The sequence below is a fragment of the Cololabis saira genome, chromosome 6, assembly GCF_033807715.1.
Source record: "Cololabis saira isolate AMF1-May2022 chromosome 6, fColSai1.1, whole genome shotgun sequence".
Lineage (NCBI taxonomy): Eukaryota > Metazoa > Chordata > Actinopteri > Beloniformes > Belonidae > Cololabis > Cololabis saira.
Genome location: NC_084592.1, coordinates 15,369,344 through 15,395,928, shown reverse-complemented (window position 1 = coordinate 15,395,928; position 26,585 = coordinate 15,369,344). Strand labels below are relative to the sequence as shown.

General features: G+C 39.1%; 1 protein-coding gene across 1 annotated transcript in view; it reads right to left on the bottom strand.

Annotated features, from left to right (window-relative positions):
• Positions 1-810: 810 nt before the first annotated feature.
• The window catches only part of LOC133446405 (NALCN channel auxiliary factor 1), a 133,516-nt gene continuing 107,741 nt past the window's right edge, over positions 811-26,585 (bottom strand). Inside the window, exons 2-3 of the mRNA XM_061724430.1 lie at positions 4,343-4,514; positions 811-1,620 (exon numbers count right to left, since the gene is read on the bottom strand). Of these exons, the coding sequence (XP_061580414.1) occupies positions 1,319-1,620; positions 4,343-4,514 (474 nt within the window). The 3' untranslated portion in view covers positions 811-1,318. The remainder of the gene's footprint in view (positions 1,621-4,342; positions 4,515-26,585) is intronic.

The window sequence follows — 26,585 nt, the reverse complement described above, 5'->3', positions numbered from 1 at the left end:
GCACGGATGAAGAGCAGAGGGAATAGCGTCACCAGACTGTTGTAGGACAAATAACAGATGTTGGTCCACAGGGAGCTCCATCTTTTCTACACTGGAGCAAAGGACCAACAACACAACCAGGTGTTGCCTTCAGGTGTCTCTACATGTTTCTGAGGCCACGTGGAAGCACACGTGCCTTTAGGAGGGAACATGCAGGGTTGTTGCAGAACAATGTCCAAGCTCTAAAACAAGAAATATTCGTCGAATTAATTCAATTTGTTTTGGACATTTAATGTTAAGTTTGGATAAATCTGGCTTTTTTAACCAAATGCTCATCTTTGTTTTAAGTGCTGGACTAAATCTCAACCGGGTTGTTGCGTGGTAACATGGTGAACACAACGGGCGACCTTGGATGGAACGCTTCCTGAGCACATCTGCTAGCTTTAGAGCTAATGCCAAATATACGGAAAGGTTTTGATCCTTGGAAATGTGAACATTATCTCACAAAACAAAGCGAGGAAAAGAAAGAGTGGGAAAAAAAGACATTAGACCCGTGTTAAACACAGAACGTCAAGGACATCAGAACCACGTTGAATCCCCAGTGAAGGTTTGATTGGATGGGGGCCAACGGACTAGCGCGGCGGAGCTGCACCACACCTGAAGGGTCTCCGTCAAATCAGCAGCTGCAGCAGCCTGTCAGGTAGGATTCAGGGGTAGGAGCATGCACTCGGCCTCTCACAAACACACACACACACACACACACACACACACACAACCAGTAAGGCTTGAAAACAAGCCCCCACCTCACACACACTCACACAAACACACACACACACACACACACACACACTTGCAGCTAATACTGTTTTATACACATTATCTTTCTGATTTAGAGAACATCTGCTTTTCCTTCATGAGACCCAGAAACAAAGACGAGGGATGAGCGTTAGAGAGCGAACATGATTGTGTTATGTCGTCGTCAGCCAGTGCAACAGAAACCAATAACTGGAACACAGTGTAAAAAAGCGAAGTGAGAGAAACTCGGCCAGGAGACTGCTGAGCTTCTCTCTCAACAAAAGGCTGTGGCATTGTCCCCTTTTTCCTACCTAAGGGACATCTCAGATCCCTTAGTGTCTTTTAATTGTTCAATTACTTAGTCGTTTGATTGATTTATGCGTCTTTCATCTCGAAGCGTTCAGCATTTGTCAGCGTTGCAGAGTGTTCACAGGCACACAGCTCCAGCTGTCCACACAGCCGTCGCTGTGTTTTTCCACAGCGGTTGCCATGGTGAGGGAATCCCCCACCCCGGACAACCGCCGCATCCTTCCCGGCAGCGCTATCACTCCTCGTTGGCGGGGCTCTCCTCCAGGGGCGTGATTGTGGGCAAGACCAGTCCTGTTGCATTGTGGGACGCGGTGAGGCTGGCAACAGTGTGTAGGAGGACGAGGACCAGCAGGCAGAGTTTGAGCCGGCTGTTACACAGTCTGCAGGCTGCCGAGGAGCTGAGGGAGGTACGGTGCTGGCATGACGGGTGAGTTCTTTTCAGGGTCCCCTTGGAACGGTTGTCCGCTGTCAAGTCCCACCGCACGTCGCAGCACTCTGCGGCCGGGTCGACACCTGAAGGGTAGTCCTCCAGCAACCCTGGGGGCGTCGGTGGGGTCGGGGGGCACAGAGAGAAGAGGAGTGAGTTAGACATCTCCTGTTTTTATCCCACAGGAACTGGTGTAAATGGACGTTTAATGATAAGCAAGAGTAAAACACTTGGTATTATTAACTAGTTTTGTTTAAAATTAGTATTTTCTATTTTATTCTATGTACAAATATAGCTAAAATAATAAATGATTAGTTACCCGATACAGAAAAAACACTATTAAACATTTGTGTCCATCATTTTTGGAGCTAAAATGTATTTTTTTTCCATCTTCTCAAACACTGCATTAGTATTTACTACTACTACTACTACTACTACTACTACTACTACAACTACTACTACTACTACTACTACTACAACTACTACTACTACTACTACTACTACTACTACAACTACTACTACTACTACTACTACAACTACTACAACTACTACTACTACTACTACTACTACTACTACTACTACAACTACTACTACTACTACTACTACTGTCATTTAGCAGACACTTTTATCCAAAGGGACTTACATCTGATAGAACAATACAAGCAAGAAATGGACTTTTAATGATAAGCAAGAGTAAAACACTTGGTATTAACTAGTTTGTTTAAAATTAGTATTTTTTTTATTTTATTCTATGTACAAATATGGCTAAAATAATAAATGATTAGTTACCTGATACAGAAAAAACACTATTAAACATTTGCGTCCATCATTTTTGGAGCTAAAATGTATTTTTTTTCCATCTTCTCAAACACTGCATTAGTATTTACTACTACTACTACTACTACTACTACTACTACTACTACTACTACTACTGTCATTTAGCAGACACTTCTATCCAAAGCGACTTACATCTGATAGAACAATACAAGCAAGAAATGGACTTTTAATGATAAGCAAGAGTAAAACACTTGGTATTATTAACTAGTTTTGTTTAAAATTAGTATTTTTTATTTTATTCTATGTACAAATATGGCTAAAATAATAAATGATTAGTTACCTGATACAGAAAAAACATTATTACACATTTGTGTCCATCATTTTTTTTTCATCCTCTCAAACACTGCATTAGTATTTACTACTACTACTACTACTACTACTACTGTCATTTAGCAGACACTTTTATCCAAAGCGACTTACATCTGATAGAACAATACAAGCAAGAAATCACATAGGATCATTATACATTATGTATAAACGTTCCTGTTTTTAGTGTTTTGTCTAAATGTGACACAGTAAAGACCGGTAATTAATCTTTAACGTCTTTTCAAAACTTGCAACGACATTGTTCTGCCTTGTCTTGTTTTTCATTCAGCAGCTCGACCTTGAAAGACACGTGAGAGACTCTCAGCACGGCTGGAGGATTGTGTATCAACGATTACTGCATCAACTTACTTTGTAGAATCACACACATCCGGCCTGACACGTCACTGTGGCTCGCCTGTATTCCTCTGCTGTACTAAGAAGCTTGGGTTTACAGCCTCTTTTAAATGTAATGCACCACCGTCTCCTCCTGCGTCCGTGCTGTCGTGAGTTGTTATTGCTCGTATTTGACTGCGGTGAACACACGATGTTCATACAGCCGGCAAAAGAAGCAGATAAATGGAGCATTTAAATCCTATCATCTCACTGAGTTAACAGCTGCCGTGTTCACAGATCACACTCAGCTGATCAGAAACAGACTGCAACCAGCTTGATGTTGTAAATGCTGCATTTTAGTAACGCTACTGCAAAAAATAAAAATAAGTGTTATAATAAAGTTATAAATGAGACCAGGACCAAACTTGCGCTGCTTTAGGAAAATATGTGTTTTTCTTATTTTTCTTAAAGCTAAATATCAAGGACAATTTGAAAATTCAACATTTTGTCAGTTGCAAAACAGACAAAATGAAATAGGAACTATTTTGAGATGTTGCAACTTCAACTCATCAAGAAATACTTGCACCATAAATGACTAAACTAAATTTATCAGTCAGCCATTGCAGCTTAATCTTCTCGCTGTGATGTAACTTGAACCCGATGCTCAGTCCGACCACCAGTGGGCAGCATCAACATGCCGTGGACATGGACGCTCACTTCCTTTACCAAGAGCATGAAAATCTGTCTGATATTTTAAATCGTGTGGTTGGGATTCAGATCAGAGCAGGTTTGTCCGTAGGCGTGTTCAGGGCTGGAAGTATCGTTTTTTTCCACCAATGCCGATCAACACAAGGTGTTTTTCTGTCCCGGATCAACCAGGATCGGGATTTGCCTCCAAATCTGTTACTTAACTTTCATCTCTGGAGTTCTGAACACGACAACCTTTGAAGGTAAAACATCCCGAACCTTCCCTGGAAAAGCTCCTGAAGTACGATATGTCAATTTAGGATGTAGAGTTTCACAGAGCTGTTTGCTTTGGTGCTGGGAGGAACTGTTATGATGATTTAACAGAGCAACTCGGTATTGGACAAGTTGGAGGTATTGTTGGGTTGAACATCAGGCCATGAACAGGAGATGTCCTCTGCATCGTAAAAAAGAAAAACCTGAGTGTAAGCTGCAGGCATCAGAGAAGCCTATTACTCGTAGCTCTGAATCCCAGGATTTAACAAACTAATGTTGTTTATCCCTCAGTCAACAAAGAACTTCAGCCCCATCTGCTCATGGTGAGAGCCAACTAGGGAAAAACAAAGAAGCCAACCAACAGCCAAACATGTATGATGATTAATGTGTACCTACCTGTGCATATAAAACTGGGGCTGCCTCCATGAATGAGATCATCGTTGTCGGGCAGGACAAAGGGGCAGCGCTGTTGCACCTCCAGGCAGTACTGGCCACAGGGGATTCGGTTGCTGCAGTGTGTCTGGGTGGTCTGGAAGTACTGAGAACACAGCCAGGGCTTATAAACCATCTAGACGGAAGACAGAGAGGTGAGAGGATATTGATGAGTCGGGGAGCCTTTGCTTTGGGTGATACACAGAGACACAAACACACACTTTCACACACTGCGTGTGCCCCATCGTGACCCCTTACCTGAGGTGTCAAAAGGTGTCATTACTCAGGTAGAAGTATAGATACTAGAGTTTAAAAATACTCCTGTAGAAGTTGAAGTATCAACTCAAGTTTTTTACTCAAGTAAAAGTATAAAAGTACTGGTTTCAAAACTACTTAAAGTATAAAAGTAAAAGTAATGTAAGGGGGAATAAAGCCATTAAGGACAAAAGCCATTGAAAATGAATGCATCTTAGTATAATGCAAATATATTAAAGAACCATATATGTGTACTATTGAGCATTAACATGTGTTTCAGAGAGCAGGAGATATGATGACTAGTTGCCTATAAGTATTGTAATGGTGCAAAAAGTCAAACTTCAGAGGCATGTTATCATTTATCCTAAACTTTATTGGAATGTACATCCAAGTTTAGTTGCAGGAATCTGAGGGAACGGATGTAAGAACAAAACTGGACAAGAACATCTGAAACAACCACAACCAAATTCACTCTATCCGGATGGAGCAATTTAACTGGATAGTTTTTTTTTAAAGGCCGAAATGAAATAGAGTAACGAGGCTGTTTTTAAAATGTAAGGAATAAAAAGTACAGATAATTGTGTGAAAATGTAAGGAGTAAAAGTAAAAAGTCGTCTGAAAAATAATTACTCCAGTGAAGTATAGATAACCAACATTTCTACTTAAGTAAGGTAACAAAGTATTTGTACTTCATTACTTGACACCTCTGCCCCGTCCAGCTACTGGTTCACATAGATCTGATCAGACGTCCTATTGATCCTGATATCTGCTGTCCAATGAATGCGCTTGTTGTCCAGTCAACACTTTTGTCAGTCAATACAGAGTACGACCGAAGTTCGTCTTCAGGTCACGACCTCGCTGCGTCACGCCGCAGGTGCGTCACGCTGATTTCAGAGGGTCAAAATCGGTTTTCATAAGTGCAACTATTTGGCCACCGAGGATGAAAAGAGCAACAAAAAAACTAAAACTGAAAAAAAAGGAAAAAATGTCATACAGCCCCAAGTTGGAAAGCAAATTAAAAAAAGCAATTCCTTCATTTACTTAGACTTTTATTTGATTGCAAAAAGTAAAACCCAAGACAGGCTTGCAATCAACTCCAAACAGAGTTGGGAATTGTTGCTTGTGCACTTTAAAGCCTCCACATTAAAAACAGAAGGTGGGACACAGGGGGCCTAACTTCCAACCTGTTTGTTTCAGAGGGATCCTTCAGCACAGCTAGAGATTCACACATCTTTTTATTTTTTGTTAGTTAATCTTTTCATTGAGGAAATACACGGTAAACATACGTAACCAACACACAGGTTTTTCACTCGGTTTTACCTTCATTTTTACGTTGTAAATCAGTCACGTGGCAAGCTTTTCAGGGATTTTTACAATAGTTCATAAAATAGTCTCATTACTTATCAATATTGTCCAGATTTCCATTGGATTTAGGATTTATCTTTTCTAATTTTAAGGAATGACCTAACATCCTTTAACCATGGAGTGACTGGGAGACTGACGGTTCTCAACTGGTCCGGCTTCAGGACGCACCATCGCCCCATAATGATCCACAACCCAACCCAAATCAAGAAACACTTTCAAGTTTTAAGACAAGCCAACCGTCACATCGATCTGTGACATGTGGATAGACTTCAGACAGTCAAGGTTTTGAATAGTGGATCCTGTAGAATGCCTTAAACTGAATTTAGGGGTCACCTCATTATGCAGGTATACTGGCTCCTATATTGGTCTAAAATACTTATGCCTAGCTCCTGTTCCCAAGCATTATTAACTTTAGCAGAAAGAAAGTATTTCTAATGCCTGATTTGCACTGGATTAAAATTATGTGGGGACCTGCTGTAATTTGCAATAATCATGGAGGACGTCTGAGGTTTTAATGCCGTGGGAACGCACCATGACTGTGATTTGTAATGTAAAAGTTCCACTGCAAATTACTTAGCCCTGTTTCCACCAATATTGAGGTCACGGGACAATTTTTATCCTATCCGCATGCATCTGTCTGTAATTTGGTGGTGTGCAAAAAACAAAAAATCCTCTTGTTTTGTTTTCTGCCTCTTTCTGATTTTGTCACCTATTAAAATGTGAGGTGTAGTTCTGAAATCTAATATTCAAAATTAATGTTGATTCTGTTTTATTTGGAATATTAATCACTGCTGATTTACTTTGTTTGTTAGCTCGATTTTCCAAGCTTGTACGATAGCTTTCATTAACTGCTAGTTTGTGGATGCTGTTCTGTATGAATATCTGATTTTCAGCATCTACATTACCTTGGAAAACTTTCTCATGGTGTTTTTTTTGTTGTTGTTCTGTTTTTACAGTAATCACAACTTTGTGCTGCAGTTAAGATGTTTAATTGAAAAAGAATGTGTGGTTTTCTCTTTTAAATACAGTAAAACTCACTTGATTCACCACACATACCGATGGTGAGTCATTACTTATTACACACAACCAATACATTTAAAATATTCTTTGTGACCTTTTCTTTTCTGAAGCAGTCTAAGTAGGATTGTCCCATCGAGGGCCCGTCTGAATGTGGATAGCCCTCTTCGCTGTAATCAAGGTTACTGGCAATGTTAAATGAAGACTCTGTTTTCAGTCACCTGAGGAATCTGGAGCAGAAGGCTTTTTTATTTATTTAATTTTTTTTAACTTTCTTCCACACGGTGAAGGACGAGGTTCATGATTCAACAATGGTATCAGTTATGCTGCAGTATAAAAACCATGCGAATGGGTGTCAAGACTAAAGAATTTGGATCTCTAACATCACCATGCCAATTTCATTTTTAACATTCTAATCACAAAAAAACGCTGACGCTTGTGTCCTGGAACAGAAATGGTTCCCTGTTTACAACAATTTTAAACTAACCGTGAGAGCTCTATGGATTTATCTTCTTTCCATTAACACACACAGAAAACAATCAACAATGTTCCACTGAAATGCAAAATATACACAATTTAAAAAGAACTGCAATCCTTTCAGGCAACGTACAGTATCTGCTCCCCACATCATCTCCAGTACGTGTGCGCTGGTTTATTTCAAACTCATGTTCTTGGGTATATAATTTAAGACTTAAGTGCAAAAGGTAGCTTCTGCACTGAACTATAAAATTAGGCAATTACCCCTGAAAGTACCCACAATGCCTCAAGGCCAGAATCCCAGTTGAAGTAATTGTGTTTACTTTTGCTGTGTGGTGAAATAAAACCAATGTTCCACTGAGCAGGATTTATAAACAGCCCTTTATGTTTTATTTTTTTTGTATTTCTGACGCGGAGTTAAGCTGGGGAAAAGATGAATATAGAAATAAAGCTGTCTTCACCTTCCACATCTCTCCATCTAGTAGGGGTGGGTATTGCCAAGGACCTTACGATATGATACGCATCACGATACTTGAGCCACAATACGATATTGCAATGTTATACATAGTTCACTGAAAACTGTAAAAGCCGTTATGGATCTTAAAATCCAAGTTGCACGTACATCAGATTCTAGTGATAATTCATGGGACAAACTGAGTCAAAACAATGTAATTCAACTTACCCATGCCGTTTTATTGTACAAGCTAAAGTTACAACATATTTGCACATGTTTTTCATATTATTTACATTATATGAAATGAACATTAACAATACTATTTAAGCCCATGGATACAATAAAGTCATACTGGACTTACACGCCATCCGAAACATGATTTATTATTTGGATTAAAAAAAAAGAATACATATAAATATTATATATATATATATATATATATATATATATATATATATATATATATATATATATATATATATATATGTATAAATCTGTATTTAATAAATATTAATATTATATATTTTTAATATTCAAATTTTGAATATCGAATAGGTCGACAAAGTATCGCGATATATTGCCATAGCGATATTTTTTCATCAGTATATGCATCTGTGTATATACTTAATATATTGTTATTAAAGAAACAATGTATCAACTTCAGTAGTGAAAGTGAAAGTGAAAGATGATAATTAGTGGAGAAGGGGCTTAAACCTTGCTTCTTACTCCTTTTTGCACAGCTTGTCATCGTTATTGGCCTTATTATCAATATTATTGTGATTAGTTGGAATTAAGGTATTCATTCATTTACAGTAAATCAAACTGTCCAGGTTTTTTTTTGTTTCGATTACATTTGCTTGTGGCACCTTTTCATTTCGCTATCGGTTTACAGTTGAACAAATGTATTTGAATATGCAAATAACTATAATGTACGGTAAGAAAATCATTCATAATCCATGAAAGTAATTCAAGTCTGCTAAAGATAAAACATTGATTTTTTTTCTCAGATTTAGGACGTCGCTGCTGGTGTGTGTTTGAACCCACACGTGCATATCATATACGTGAATGAATAATGTGAGCACTTTGTGTTATTATTATTATTATTATTATTATTATTATTATTATTATTATTATTATTATTACGATACACCATTTACCCTGGATCAAAATCACACTTCACACCTGTTGCCATGGTGAATTGCTATATTGCAGCTCCATTGATGATGATTTTCTTTTTCTTTCTTTCACGTGCTTGCACTTATTTAACATGCACACAATCAGAGAAGACAGATCTAAGATCAACTGTTCTGATTACATTTTTGTTGGTTTTTTTTTTTAATCCTTTTTGGTCTTGTGATTCGGTGCATGCCTCATTGTGTGGCATTATTACCAAAAGTAATTATCTGGTATTTCCTGTGAAGCCCTCCAAGGACTGTCAGGCAAGCCAGCACCTGCTGTGAGTTAATCATCACACAGAAACGCAGAGCTCTGGACCACAAATCATGTCACTCCCCCACGTTGCCGACTTGCTGTGTTTGTGTGAGTGGGTGGATGTGGACACCAGAAGATGTTTGTATTGATATCACAGTAGCAGTGGTGCAGTTCATGTAAATGGCATATGTACCCTCTGAGCAGTGAAGACATGATATCTACTAGCGTGATTTAAACATACACAGTAGCGTGATTTAAACAGCAGGATTTTCTGGTCATCGTGTCATTAACAAGAGCAGTTTCGGGCTATAGAGCATCTAAAAGTCGAGGGAAACTTCCTCACAGCCCCATTAAAGAGTTACCAGGAAGTAAAATCAACACTCCTGCTTGACTGCAGAAGACCTGTGCAGCCACGCAAACACCAATCCGACCGTTATGCGAGACTGATAAGATGAAAACGTCTCTTCGACACAAAGTTTTAATTAGGCGCTCACTAATGAACATCTTAACAGCCCTGAAGGTGTCTGGAAGAAGCAAGTCCTCAAACGCTGAATTTAAAATAGAAAAAAAAACTGTATCGCAAAGATCAAAGCTGCTACTGCAGAAATACGAGTTCAGAATGTCATGAAAACCTTCCCAGCTGTTAGGCACGGGGGTGGAGTCATCATGTCTACGGGTAAAATGGCTAAAAAAAATGTAAACATAAAACATACTTTCAGGAAGTCTGCAAAACAGCTGAGGTTTTAGCAGTTTCTGTTGTCTAACAATCAGCGGACGACATCAAGAAGCACCGGCTTCACTGACTTAAAATCAGAATACAACATCCCTGACAAACACTTTTTTAAATATTTACAAATACGGAGCATTGTTCAATCACTTATCAAAGCAAATAAAATCCGACTTGGATTATCTGAAATAGAGGACATATTTATAAACTCAGACACAATTAAAGGAAAGATCAGTGAGTTTTATAATATTTTATCACAAGGAGGTTTGTCATCTTTCCAAACTTTAGTGAAGATATGGGAGAGGTAGTTGGGGATGGTCTTTGAAGAAAATACTTGGTTAAATATATGTGAAAAAATACATTTTCCTTTTATTAGTAATAAAATTAAAGAGGCTAATTTTAAATTGATTTACAAACTATATTTAACTCCAATTAAAATGCACAACATTTCAAAGGATATCTCTTCAAAATGTCCAAGATGTAAAATAATCGATGGAACATTTGTACATATGTTTTGGGAATGTGATCTTTTAATAAGTTTCTGGAAATCAATTCATTCCTTCACACAATCAGTTTTAGAAATTAATTTTGAGTTAAGCTCCAATTTGTATTTATTAAATGACACACTGGATCTTCAGTTAGACCGGAAAAAAAGCAGGATATTAATTATGATTACATACTTCGCTAAGAAATGCATACTTTTACTTTGGAAAGATGATTCCACTCCAACTTTCAAGTTTTTTTTTTGATCAAATTTCAGTTTTTTTACCATTGGAAAAATTAACTTTGGAAAAATACAACCGTGCTCATATTTTTCAAGAATTTTGGTTTCCATTATTTTCAAAACTGGAGAATTTTTCCAAAGGGGACCAATGAGTATCTCTTTTTCAAACTTGTGCCTTATATGTTTGTATGTTTGTATGTATGTTTGTATATATATATAGTTTGATATCGCTGTTGCTGCTATTATATATTTTATTTATTTATTTATTTTATTTTTTTTAAATATTTATTTTATTTTGTTCTCCCTTAATGTATGTTTTTTGTTTTGTTTTGTTTTGTTTTGTTTTTTTTCCCTAGGGTAATTATGGAGAGGGTAGGAATGTGGGTAGAATAGAAATCGTGAATGTGATAATGTGAATTGTGAAAATTATTGTGAAATAAAAAGATATATATAAAAAAAAAAGAAGCACCGGCTGAAGGTTTTCCCCCCTTTTGTGATTATAGCTTAAACAATCAAAGTGCAAGGAGGCCTCTGAGCTCTCCAGACAGGAGAACATCTGCCAGATGTTCCATATTTGGCTTGAACAGCACACCGTTCTGGCCTCTCTCCACACTCACGGGGCTTGTTAGTAAACCACGAACCGTCAGATGGAAAACCCAGGAATGGTAATTCATCATCCCTCCGTCAGATCCGCCTGCCTCAGCAAGTTTTCGGCAGAGGAGCTTGTGGTTGAGGTAGATGAACTTGTAACCTTTGGCACTCTTTCAACTCTCATGCTGGTATAATTAAACTATCCTCACTTTGCCCTGATGGTTCCTCTACCCCCGTCTCACCATCACCACACAAACTGTATTTTAAGGCAAAAAAAGGTCTTAACGTGAATCAACTTTTCACCTTCTTTTTTCTTTTTAACATCTTGTCTTTACTTCCACTGTTCTACCATTTCTACTGGCCAGAATCTGTGGGAGAAAATTGTGAATCTAAATCATTAGAATAGAATAGTAGAATAGATAGAATAGAATTGTAGAATCATTTTTATTATTATCGGATATAGATCTTTTGTTCATTGTTTTGGTTCAAATGTTGAGACAGGAGGAAGCCTTAAAAAAAAAAAATCTGTCAAGTTGTTAATGAGAAACAGGGGTGGGATTAAATACATTTTCTTCTTCCCACTCCCTTTCGAGTGTTAACGAGTTAATTTGTATTTTGAACCTGCACCTGATAAACCTGATAAAGGTATTTGTTTAATTTTATGTTGCACGCATTTCACTTATGTTATGTTGTATTGCTCAAAATAAAATATGAATGAATGAATTAGAGTGCCCCTCGAGTAAAAAAACTCATAGTCCATAAAATGTTTTTAAATGGAGTAACAATACAGATCATGAGCAAAATCGGTGTTATGGCTAAGGATTTCTGCTTTGAGTCTGCAGGACACAATCTAAACTCTCACAAAGGTGAGGTCAGACTGCATTGTCCACAGGAAATACTGCAGGAACCAATCCTGAGTTATGCTAGCGTGGGACTGTACAGCTGCTTTTGCAAGGGCTGCAAAAAACTGGTAACAAAAGTCAGCGAGTGATCTCAGCGGGTTTAAGGCTAAAGGTCTTTACTCACTGACAGAATATGAGTATTTTACTTCTCATCTGAACTTTTTAACTCTGAGATCACCTTTTTCTCCAGCTCCCTCGACGAGACTGAAGCACAGATCTCAGCCGAGCACGAATTAAACCGGTGCCAAGCAGCCCTGTCTTAAAAAGATGTACGATGCACTGATGTGCAAGTCACAACGATTCCAACCCGAAGCTTTAATATGACTCGACCTGTTGCCTGACCAGCGTTTTTTTGACACAAGCGCTTTCTTGTTACATATTCATTTGTGCAAGCTGTGGACAAAGTGAAACTTGTAAAATTGAGGGTCAAAAAAGGAAGTAGAAACTAAAATATTCACATAACTTGATCAAGAAAATTCAGCACAGGGTTGTAAAACAATACAAAGTTTGACTATTGTCATAGTTTTCAGCTTCTCTCGAATGATCTGCAGCGGAAAACAGGCTCATCCCTGCATCTGTGACAATCTAGTTCAGGGAAAGTGACTCCTTCTTCCTCCCCAGTTCAGGTCAGAGTTGAGACGCTGGTGTAGACGGCCGTCCAGGTCGTGGTACTGTATGTCTAAAACTGGGTTAGGGAAACGTCTTCAAGGGCAAATGAAAAGCAGGTCCACTTGTCTTGATTCATGCCTTTGAGAGTTAAACCTGACACGATTTATCAAAGTGTCGTCAGAGCAGGGCGGGAAAATGTTCTTCCTCCAAAGAGGGGGCACAGCAGGAAAAGTTTGAAGAAACAAGCTATTTTTGGGTTTATTTTTTTATAGTTCAAAGGAAGAACTTGTATTTTGGTATAAAAGGTGACTTTTAATACCTTGCATCATGAAAACACATCTGACAATCTAAAAACTGGTTGATGATTGGATTTTGATGAGATTTGCTGCTTGGAATTGTGAATAAACCCTCCGCTTCCACAGACACACGTGCACGGGAGATCTGACTGCACTCAATCACGATAATCGTAACACAAAGCAGACTGATTACAATCAACATCTTCTATTTAATGAGAAAAATGAAATCATTGAATAAAGTCTTATATCATATCTGAAGTAAACGCTGCTGTGAGTACGTGGGTTATGCAGATGTTGGTGAATCCAATTATTTGTCATTTTTTTAACCTCAATGTCTTGTGCAATTTCTGTGTTTATAATGAAATGTTGATGGATACAAACTTCTTCACAAAGAGGCTGGACTGCCTGATTTTGTCTACGATGAAGATATGACTGCGACAAAGTAATAAAACTCCATGATTGGTCCTCTTTCTCTACAAGTGTAATAATTCGCTCAACCTTTTCAGGTTGATAGTTATCTATCGGGAATAAATAGGGCACAATAAGAAAGATGGATTAGGTCTTATTGTGCCTGACTGGAATAAAGTTCTGCCTACTTTCATCTGCAAATTAACAGCTAACAGTTCCTGCAAATGTTTTACAGCCTAAAACAGCAAGAAAGAGACAGATAGTTTACTCGAAAACAGGAGGTGCTGACATTAATTGACTGAAAACAACAAGCAGGTCAGAATCAAGATGAATGGAGAAGAAAGTGATAAAGGTCATCCTCAGATATGAGATGGCACTCTAAATGCCTCAATCTGTCTTCCAAACGTTATTCGGGAAGTAAATAAGACCTCTTGGAAGTAGAATATAAATGGCAGAATGTAAACTGTCTCAGTGGACACTTTCTTGTTCGCTGAGCATGAAATGTCATCATTTAGGTCATAGTGGGCTTGCAGATGACGATGTACAAATGCAAATCCACTTAAACCAGACTGTAACTGTGGATGATGAACAGAAATGTGTCATCCATGTCCGTGTGTAGGAGAGGCTTGCTGTTTCAGATGAAATTACCCTTTTTTCCTAATAAACATACAATTGAAAAGATTCTACATGAATGATTGTAAAGTAAAATAATACCCTTGTTAGGATAAATAAAAGAGCAGCCAATCATCTAAACGCATGTAGAGTTTTCTTTTCATCAAATGTTCAAAGGATCTCTTCCCTTCTTTTTTGTGCTTAGTTTGCCTGTTGGTGACCTGCAGAGGTAAGACACAAATGTCTTTTGAATTAAGTTATTTCATTACAATTAGGCTGATAAGCTTGTAATTGATAGAAGGCCTAACACTGTGCCCTGTAGTATTGCTGTTAAGTAGCTCTTGATGGCCCTGCCTCGTCGGAGCCTTGTCTTTAATGCTTATCTAAACTTGTGACTAAACCGCCGACAGAGACAGTGGAAGAGGCAATCAAGGCGCAGAATGAGTGCCGTCCACTGCCCTTCAGCCTACAGTAGATTCCAGTCCGGTACGAGGCAGCGGCTCTGCACGTGTTGACACATGCGGCGTCTCAAGAGCTTGTGGATTACAACGAACACAGCCTGTTCACTGCATCACTGCATTTTGGATTCTTTCATCTTCTGTTCTGCTCTGTTTATTTGAATAGACCTTTGCCATGAATAATAGATCAGGACAAGTGTACAGGACCATAGGCCAGTATTAGATTCATCTCTAGATGCCATAGTCTGGAGCAAAGGCAAAAAAAACTACTGAGGCCAAGACGGAGAATTCAAGTTATGGTAAGTTATGGCCCATTCCTAACCCGTGATTTTTCCTTTTAGTCTTCTATTTCTCTGGTTGAACCTGACTAAGATGAATACAAAGAAACATGTACACCGTGTACTCAACCTCTGCTCTACTGCAGGGAATCAGGTCACCCAAATATCCCATTTGAAAGAAATCTGGCAGTTCTTGCAGACACACACACGCACACGCACACGCACACACACACACACACACACACACACACACACACACACACACACACACACACACACCCACACACACACAGACACACACACACACACACACACACACACACACACGCACACACACACACACACACGGTTTACTTTGACCTGATCGGTCACACAGACCTCTCTCAAGACCTATCAATCTTAAAAACCCATAGGGTATAAATATACTTCATAATACTGGTCATAAATCCTTGCAACAACTATTTTAAGTACCTTGTATGCAGGAAGCCATCGCAGTGAACAACTACAGTGGGTGTGAAAGCTTTTGAACACTTAGATTTAGGTGAAAAAACAAAATAAAAAAAACAAAACTTTTATTTTGGGAAATTACCATTTTGGCTTGGGCAGTGGATGGCATACATCTTCACTGAATACATTTATACCAATAATAAAGAAGAGGGGACGGCATTTATCTTTAAAATAAGGTTTCTATGAACAGATGGTGATAAGAAGCTCTTATTTAACCAAACGTTGAATTAAGTGCATCACTTGTGCTTAAGCCAGATGGTTCAAACTCGAGGCCCGCAGGCTAAATTCGGCCCTCCTTTTATCTGGTCTGTGACAACATGCAAAGATAATTACATACTCACAATACAATTACTTTCCTACACTGTTTTAGAGATGCATATGGCCCATAGAGACGTGTTCCACAACACATCTAAGTGTCATTACTGGCTCCATGAAGGCATCTACCCACTGGACAGTTATATCTCAAATGAAACTATTTTTGAAACAGAAATATCAAAGAAAGGGGGGGGGGGGTGCATACCGGGTAAAGAGGGAAAGCAATTTAAAAACAGATGGGTAGCAAAGTGTTTCTAGGTAATGGACAAGAGCATTTGTCCTTTTTTTATGCCTTGAAAGCAGATTTGTCCATCCGTGTCTGCCACACCTCTACAACAGGAATTAATTTAATAAGTCAGTTATTGATAAAAGACATGTTTAGGTAGTCTTGTAGTTGCTGTACAACCAGCTCGTTGGTGCTAACCTCAATGCTGCCATGACCTAAGACCAACAGTAGTGTGACACCTCCCGTTTAAACTGTAGTTTGACTACAAAAAAGCATTTCTCCTTGTTACCGAACAACAAATGCATTAAAGATCACTTAAAAAAAAACCCAGATCATGATAATGTTCAAAGAGAAGACAGCTGTTATTGTCCAAGAACCAAAACATGCTGACCCTAAATCCTTAACCTAACCAGAACCCTCACTGCAACCCCCTAACCCTAATCCTAATGCTGTAACCCTTACCCCCTAACCCCAATCCCCTAACCCTTACCCCCTAACCCTAATCCTAACCCCTAACCCTTACCCCCTAACCCCAATCCCCTAACCCTAATCCTAACCCCCTAACCCTAATCCTAACCCACTAGCCCCTAACCCTTACCGCCTAACCCCCTAACCCTAATCGTAACCCCCTAACCCTAATCCTAACCCGCTAGCCCCTAACCCTTACCCCCTAACTCTAACCCCCTAACCCTAACCACCTAATCCCTAACCCTTACCCCCTAACCCCAAACCCCTAACCCTTACCCCCTAACCCTAATCCTAACCCCAAACCCTTACCCCCTAACCCTAATCCTAACCCCCTAACCCTAATCCCAACCCACTAGCCCTTAACCCTTACCCCCTTACCCTAATCCCCTAACTCTTACCCTCTAACCCTAACCACCTAATCCCTAACCCTTACCCCATCCCTAACCCTAACTGTAACCCCCTAACCCCATCCCTAACCCCAACCGCAAGCTCCTAACCATAACCGTAACCCCCTTACCCTAACCCTCTAACCCTTACCCCCTTGCCCCCTAACCCCAACCGTAACCCCCTAACCCTAATCCTAACCCCTAATCCTCTAACCCTAACCCAGCTGTAGCTGCAGAAGACTGAAGTGTTTGGGGAAAAGTCCAAGATTTTTCTTCGGCACTGAAATGGGGCAAAAGAGGATAAACATTCAGTCGGTAATGCTGTTACTATTCCAAACCAGACGATAACGTCAAATATGAAAAATGAAACCGATGCCAGCAAACATCTAACACTTCCCGTAGTCATCTGCTGGAAAAAAGCCGCTTAAATCCTGGCGCCGTACAACCACTGAAATCTGAGACACCATTTTTAGTATTTAGTGGTAAAACAGACATTATCCCGACAAACAGATTTCTTGGAAGGTTATGTTAATAAAATATTCCTCTGTTACGAGAAACATGATCTCTGAACCTGCAAGCCTGAAACAGTCAGATGGGTAGTACACCCATGGAGTGCATTGATGCACTGATGCATTGATATTGACATCAATGTATCAATGACATCAATGCATCAATATATTTAAAAAAGGGAGAAAATTGTTTAACAAAAAATATCATCTATATTTTAAATACATTAATGAATTAATGGATGGAATATATAAAAGGGGAAATACACGGATAAAAAAACTAAATATGGCATATAAAATATAAATGTGAGCGAAATAGCAGAAAAAATAGTTATGAAGCAACAAAATCAAGACAATAAATGTAAATAAAAAGAATGAATAATGCTATTATTAAACTAAATACAGTTTAACATTAAAGCAGAAATATTAATTTGTGTCACGTAGACACATTTTGCCTAAATTATTTATATATGCTTTTTATGTATTTTTTTGTTTTCATTTACTTTTTTCTTTTTGTGACACATTTAGTTTCCTTTAATGATTTCCGTGTCTTCCTTTAATGTTTGTTCAATGTAAAAATGACTGATGGGCCCTTTTATGATGCTGTTTGTAAACAACGACTTCATCTGTCTTTATTTTGGAGTGTCATCACAAATAGGTACATGTGCTGCCCCAAATATATGTCAGAAGTATAAAGTATAAATAAATAAATAAAAAGAAAATCATTCAGAAACAACAAGAACGAACAAAACTGTCCCAAAGTTTTTCAAGATGCCATACTGTGACAAAAAAAATCATGAAAAAAAGTTTTGCTTCTGGGTATGAAATGTTTATCCCAAGGCAATGGAAACACCACAATAGTTGTGAAAACCATTCAACATTCATGTAGATTCCAAAAATATTACTGAATGGAACTTTAATTCAATAATGACAGAAATAACGACACATGTACCTCTGGCCGGGTAAAATAAATGGCAAAGTTACAGAGGACTTTTTTTATTGTTACGGTATTCTGAGATTAAACTAGCAATATGTCAAGAATGAAGAAGAATAATATGCCTTATGCACAGAATAAAGTCCACTGACTGAAAAACAATCCTAAATCCTCTCCACAGAAGCTGAAATTATCCTTCCCCCTGCCATCAAAGTAGATGAAATGAGCAATCATTTGAGCGACGGCATGAACACCGTCTGATATCAGGGTCAAAGAGAGCGTTTGTGAGCAGATGCCGGTATGTTAACTGCCCTCTTCGCTCCTGCAGCTACCGCGACAATGCCTCATGGAATTACACAACAGCGTGGAGGTGAAGGATAAAATAGCTAAAGGTGCACCAAATATAACCTAGAAGACAAAAACAAACAAATGTCCATGAATAAACATGCCACTAAATCCATGATTGCGCTGAACCGTGACGTTAAACACAAAAGGAAAACAAACCAATGCTCCCTACAAAAGGAAGTGCATCTGTAATCAATGCCTTGTCTCCAGCAAATGATTGGTTTGATATGCTGTGGTATGTATGAGCATTTCCTTGTGTTTGCAGTGAATCAGGGCATGTGTGTTTAATGACTCGCCGGAGGCTCCGGTACCTGGCAAGCATGCAGGCCATGTCAAAAGCAATCATTGAGAGAAAATGTAACGTAACTAATGATCTCAACAACAAGACAGCCGAGACGAGACATTTGGAGCAGCCGACGAGAATGTAAGAGCAAAACAAAAGCGTGAGAAAAGGCTAGCAGCAAACTAGGCTAAATCACTACGCACAGATGGAAGCAAAAACACTCATGCAACCAGACAGACGCCTATTCAATAACATTTATGTAACATCTGAATGGCCCACCTGCTGTCTGTGAGAAACGTGGAGCAGAAACATCTACAACATGCACACATGTGATCAGCAGCAGCTGAACGCCACCTCCTAATCTCTATGAGCTGCTCATTTGGTGAGCAAAAGCCATGCTAATGGAATCACCCCACAAAAAAACACATAGGGAGTAGGGCTGGGGATCGATTTAAATGTCAAGAATCGATTCGATTCAGAATCTTAAGATTCAGAATCGATTATCAAGATTTGATTCGATCCGATACCAATATCGATTTGGGTTGGGTTTATTAAAACTGTTTTTTGATCTGTTGCATGAATTATATGACTGTAGTTCTGCAACATATTAATACTGTTATTATATTGAGATTCAACAGCAAGTATTGCAGCTAATGATGCTGTAAGGACCAATCACCTCCCAGAATGCTGATAGAACTGCTTTCAGAAACATCGTGGGTCAGAATTACCAAACAGATCCAGGGAGGAAACAGAGACGGATGAAATCGGTTTTATTTTTTCCCACATTCCATTTTTATTTGTTCCTTTTTCTGTCTATTTTGGTTTTAAATTTTTGAGAATTTGGTTTTTAGCATTTTTTGCAAATGTAACCCCAATACAGTATATAAAGTAATGAAATATAGACAATTATAACTGAACACTTGAATGTTTTCATACCTTTTAACATATTTAAAGGCAAAAACATGGCACCAGTTATTCTCGTGTTCAACAAAACATTCCTTTTTTGGGGATAAACAAAAAAATAACCAAAAGTTGTAATGTAATGATGAAAAAAAAAAAACATAAATAAATAAAACAAAATTAAAAAAAATCCCCCCCCCCCCCAAAGAAAAAATTAAAAAAAATGGATCTTTAGACATATGAATCGATTTTTAGGAATTAATATGAGAATCGATTTAGAATTGGGAAATCGATTTTTTCAACACAGGCCTAATAGGGAGCTTTTGAAAAGCGAAGCAGCGCAATTCACACTCCTACCGCAGAAAAAGCAGAGTGGAGTCGAACCAAAATGACCTTCAATTGGAGACTACAGCTCCACCGCACCGGGCTGATGCACCGGGGCAGTGCATGAGCTGTGTCGGTGTCGGTGTATTGTGACTGTCAGTTAAAGAGGTGGAAAATACAACATGCATTATGAGATCTGAATCACAAAACAGAACCGGGACAGGGGTTGTATAAAAAATTAACGAATGAAAGATGCGGTCGTGATGGCGCTTGAATTAATAATGAAGGAATGAGTTCCTTTCATGCCTGAGGTGTTCACTGCTTCCGAGAGTCGGTCAGGCTGCGCTGTCTGGGCCTCCGGGGTCGTCCCTTTCAACTGTTTCTGTCAGGATGTCACTACGTCTGGACCTCGTTGTCATTTTAACTGTGTCAGAAACAGTGCTGCAAACGTTTACTGAGCTGAGCACAATATGAGGCACAATATGGTCTCGGTTCTCCTGTTTTATCACCGTTTCTTCAGTTTCTTTGCGACATGTTTTATGTTATTTTAGTTTGAAAGTCTTTCTGGGCCACGTTCTGCCAAAGATACTCTATACAGAAGATAGCGCATTACCGTTACTGCCAATGGTATGAAATGGTATCCACTTCCTGTCTCCTAAGTGGGCGTGGCCGCCCCTCTCCCCACATCGTTTTGGAACATACAACACTAGATACAGTACAACTTTCTTCCAAAAAGACTTAAATAATAACAATAACAGTATTATTAAGCAAAGAAGCAAGTTTTATATTAGTTTTAAACTTCATTTTATCCGATGGGAAAACGACTTTGGCAGTTTTGCAGTGAGCTATGAGAGCCAAATCTCGCGAGAGTGTGTTGCTCAGACAGAGACAGGTCTCAAACAAAGTTAATTTTCTCCTAATCTGTCGGTCTGAAAATTGCCCTTTTGGTGTCAGAATGTTCAGAAGGTTTGTGGCTTTTGAAAAATGGGTCCCATATTTACTTAGGTTACTATGGGGCGAAGGAATTGGTAATAATCTGTGCTCACGTTCACTTTTCCCATAGGACTCAATAGACTCAGGACCTGCGTCCTGTCTCCTAAAGGGGCGTGGCAGTCACGTGACACAGATACAGGAAACCAAACCGTAGTGGGCTGTCTCGTTTATAGAACGTCTCTGGTTCTGCTGTGACGTCCGTGGTTCCCACCTCCCTTGATTGTTCACACCTGTGTCTTGTCAGCCACTGTGCCACTTCTGCCAACTGCATTTGCGTCCTTCCCTCAGCGCTCTTGGAATCAGGTTTCTTACAAAAGGACGCTTGTAAAAATGTCAAAGCTATGGTTCAAACCAGAGACCTTCTGACCAAATCATGCTGTGAAATATCTGCTCAAGAAAACAAAACTAGTTCCAGCTGGAGTCACAGGAGAAAATCTTTACCCAAAAGGGTGAAATAATCAAAACAAAGCTGTTGTCATGCCTGTCAGACCCATTTGACACCAAGACTGAGTTGAGTATTTTATCACAGTCTCTTTCATTGTACAGACTGTTCTGACACAAATAAAGACCACATGTAGTTTGCATAAGCACAATACAAAGTCACAAACTCCTCCAATCGTCATGGTTACCGAGGTGGAAAGTCCTGCTACAGGGAATGATGATCAGTCTTTAACTCACACCATCAGAATTGAGTTTTTGCTTAGGCCAAGCTTTGCAAAATACGATTTTTCCCGAAGTCTATAGGGATGTCTAACAGGTGGTTTTGCTGAAAATGCGGTTTGTGTCGAAGACATTTGGTCAAAAATGCATTTTTGCTTGTGACAGGCTTCACAGAAAGGGATCATCTGAATTAAAGTTATCCATCCTGATAAAGACCACTAGAGTTCTTGGTCTGGAGCTTGCAGGGTGACCTTTAAGTGTTATCTCTGCACAGACAGTATATATGCTGTCTCTGAAATCGCTGCAGGACCTGACACCATCGCAACATAAAAATTGTCCATGAAATTTCTACAGTCAAAAGTCTTTATAGTGTATTTTAACATCCAACCTTGCTGTTTTCACAACCTTAACAAATTAAATGTACTTTTTATAAGTTATTTCTAGTGGGCTAACGCCTGGTTTTCCACCAGGTGCAGAAGTGCTGCAGGATGGATGCAGCCACTAATGTCCTCATCAGTGACACCCTGTTGATAGACTGAGGCAGCAACGCTTGATGGAGGGTGTTTCTCACATGCCTTCATCATGCCACTAAACAATCAGTCAGTTTTCTTCCCACACATGAACCTGAGCGAGGCTGTAGGGAAAGACTTATTCTAAAGGAGATTTATCCCTTTAAATGGGAGAAATCCAAAATCAAATTTTATGTAACATCCTTTTTATGTTAAATAGCAGAAAGGATAAGCTACGGTGGGAGCTGCTTCTTTATATGAGCAGATTACAACGTGACTCGCGCATAATCTAAAAACCTTCAGGTAAATTCACAATCTGACAAACCCAGCCGAACAGGCGGTACTCAGCAGCACTCTGTTTCTGAAAGGCCACCAGAGGGACCTGGGGTCGTAATCGGGTCAGAACAAAGCCGCACTGAAGTCGGACAGCAGCACTTCCACCCCCGGCGGGACCCAGGCGGTAATCTCAATCAAGTACTCTGTGTATAAGAAAGTAGTAGCAGAGACAAGAGAGTGAAAGTGAAAAGGAAATGAAGGATGTGACAAGGTGGGAATTTAAAAAAAAAGTTGGAATAATTAGGAACAAAAAGAAAAGGCGGTTCAGCAGTTAAAGTAACAGCAATCACAATGGTCACGAGGATCCATAATTGTCCGCGTGATGATGGCACCAACTGTAGGTAAAAAGACTTCAGCAAAATAAAATTATGATACGAGGAGATAAAGAAGACATTTTTTTTATACGGCGAGATCCATATGCATACAGCATTTGCACAAAAGCTCATTTTGTTGATTAATCAAGGTCATCTGGATGTAATTCATCGGCACTGTCATGCTGACACTTACACTGATAATTAATTTGACAAAGATAATTATCAGCAAGATGGGCCTTGTGTGCGTGTGACTGATGAATCGACACCCACTGCAGATATCCCGCCTGCGTTTAGCTCTACCGGCTCATACATGCATGCACGTGCTGCTGCATCTCACTTACTGCATGGACTTTCCCTGCTTCTGCAGGATCCCGTTTCTGTTCATCCAGCCATGCAAACTTGTTGATTAATGCAAGTGACTCCAGCAACAAACCATTACAACACTGTACCACACCAAAACCTGTTTTTTTAGCATAGCACCTTCTCCCTCTGATGTCCATGCCACCTTGCACCCTTCCTCATCCGTCCTCTACACCCCTCCAGTCCCTCTGCAGTGTGTACTGCAGCAGCTGGATGAAAAATTGCCTAGAGGGGGGGCTAGTGCAGGGCTGTTAGCAGAGACATAACAGATATACACACTCACCTTCAGGCGCTCAACATGGCAGCTCTCTGTAGTTAGCCTGCACTATTTCCTTGGTTTGCTCTCATTTCCAATAAGGATCAATTTAAATGGTGTGTAATTAATAATGGACCCTTTAACCTTTTAGGTCATAAAAAGAACTTTACATTGAATTTCTGTCTCATCCATTCGGGAACGATTCTACACGTGGAAAACGTAGCAATCGAGCTGAAGACCTTCCAGCTGGAAGGACTGAAAGAGATGAACGACTGGAGGTGCCAACTGCAGAACAGAAATGAGGGCTGGTATTGGCAGGAAGAGGATCACCAAAAGGAACCCCCTTCACTTTTAGGTGCAACTGCCGGGGCATCCAGGCCTCCATACCCCACGGAGCCTTCTGGAGCAGGATTGAAAGGAATTGGGCCCATTTTCACTGTTTCACACAGCTTAAAAAAAAAGAAAGAAAAAAGCTTTGGCATTTGAAAGACCTTTTCAATGTTTCCTGATTTATGTCCAACACTGTTGTGATGACTTCCCCTCTTAGATGTGACTGCAGTCTCCAAACATCTGGTAAACTTGTCATTGTATTCCCATACATTGTACGCAGAGGTGGGTAGTAACGAGTTACATTTACTCTGTTACATTTACTTGAGTAAGTTTTGGGAAATTTTGTACTTTTAGGAGTAGTTTTGAATCACTATACTTTTTACTTTTACTTGAGTAGATTTGTGAAGAAGAAATTTTACTCTTACTCCGCTACATTAGGCTACGTTGAGCTGTTACTTTTCTTTTATCCCTCTTATCCACGTATGCGTCAATCTCATGACATCACTGGGTGATTCTTTGGGGAAAATGTTTGTTTTTGCATGTTTTGTCACATATACACACTCAAACACACACACAGAGTTTCTATGAGTTCATGGGCTTGTTCTAGTTCTGCCTGGTTAAAAAAGAAAAGTACAAAGGCTTGAAATTTTGTGCTACTTGTGCTTAATTTATTTTTTTATTCTGTTATTATTTTATTTATTACAGTACTTGAATTTACTTTAAGATTATTTTAATTTAAGATATTTTTAATTAATTTTAATTAATTTTATTATTTTATTGATTTAATTTGCCTGAAGATGATCATTTTGAACTTTTGTCTGTTTGAATGGTTGTGTTAAAAAAAATAAATCAGACGTTACTCAACAGTTACTCAGTACTTAAGTAGTTTTTTCACCAAGTACTTTTTGACTTTTACTCAAGTAATTATTTGGATGACTACTTTTTACTTCTACTTGAGTCATATTATTCTGAAGTAACAGTACTTGAGTACAATTTTTGGCTACTCTACCCACCTCTGATTGTACGTTAGTAACCCTGAGTTACAATCGTCAGCAAGATGCAGGACAAGGCCATATTTTGTGGTATTTTGGGAAGGGTGGGTCTTTTTCAGTGATTTTTTTTCTTTTCAACAGTCTCCAAAACCATCTGACTAAGTCACTCTGAACCCAAGTTGAATTACTGCCCTGAAGGAGTAAGTTAAACACTTTGATTTCACTGTATTTCAGGATTCTTTTCCATTTTTCATGCTTACATTGATTTCCCTTAGGCTTTTTTCAATATTGTATGAATCCTGTCCTTGTAACTAGAAACAAAAGCAGAAACTCAGATTTGAAGCAAAAAGGGGATTTTAGTGAGTTGGCCATGAAAGTTACTTAGAACTTGACAATATGCAGTTGAAATAAAGAAAAGAAAATGTCCCTACACTAACAATGTTTCTAACGCGGTTTCTGGCTGCTGTTGTCGCTGCAACGTTTGTGCTTTCTTTCATGTCAGATGACGACAGATGAGGGGACGCTGGATGAAAACACAGTTCAAAACAAGAAGCAGACACACAAAGGGGAATCAAACTTTTCCTGCACAAAGTTATAGAAACACATGCAAAACACCCAAATACAAATAAACGCTTCTAAATTCATAAAATTATTCTCTCAAACTGGAAGCAGGACTGTTTTAGCAGGACTGTTTTATCTCATAAATATTTAAGAAACAGGCTTTCAGGCAGAATTTATGAATAAGTCCAGCTGAATTGAATGGTTGATTTTGTTTCCAATCAAATTTGTTTTCTGTTCTCAGGTAAAGTTGGACGATTATGGCTCAGTGGATGAAACGTGCTTTTCCGTACCAGCAACAGAGAGAGTATACAGTAGTGTGTTTGTGTGTTTGCAGCGTGATGCACCAGCCTATGAATCAGACCAAGTGCGCCGCTGGATTTTGCTGAAAGACTAAAGCTGAAAATTGGTGCCTTTCCAACGTCAGAAATCTGCGAGTCTGTAAAGCCGTCTGTGTTGTGCTGGCAGCCGACATCTGTGCGACTGCATCTCAGCAGAGAACCGTACCCTTGATGCTCCACAGTTGCCAAATCTCACACTCGGTCTGTGTCGTGGTCCACTTCAGCGGATGCGATGCAAAAAAGTGATCAGTTTCACAGGCGATTACGCCGAGGCGGCCTCAACCGCCTCAACCGCTCGCAAGTACAGAGCAAAAATAGTTCGGCAGAAAATAATCCTTTCCATTTCTTGCTCCAGATGTTTTCTGACTCAGCTTTACCACACTTATCAGATAAACATCTAGCGATTCAGGCGTCGCATGTTTTTATGAAACTCCTCAGTGGAGTGGAATTTGCTGATTTATTTGGTGGCACACACGGTCATCACCTTCCTGGCCACAGAAGAGTAACTGTGAAGAGAACTTCACAGTTACGGTATGAGGACCAGAGGTGTCAAGTAACAAAGTACAAATACTTTGTTACCTTACTTAAGTAGAAATTTTGGTTATCTATACTTCACTGGAGTAATTATTTTTCAGACGTCTTTTTATTTCTACTCCTTACATTTTCACGCAATTATCTGTACTTTTTACTCCTTACATTTTAAAAACAGCCTCGTTACTCTATTTCATTTCGGCCTTTAAAAAAAAACTATCCAGTTAAA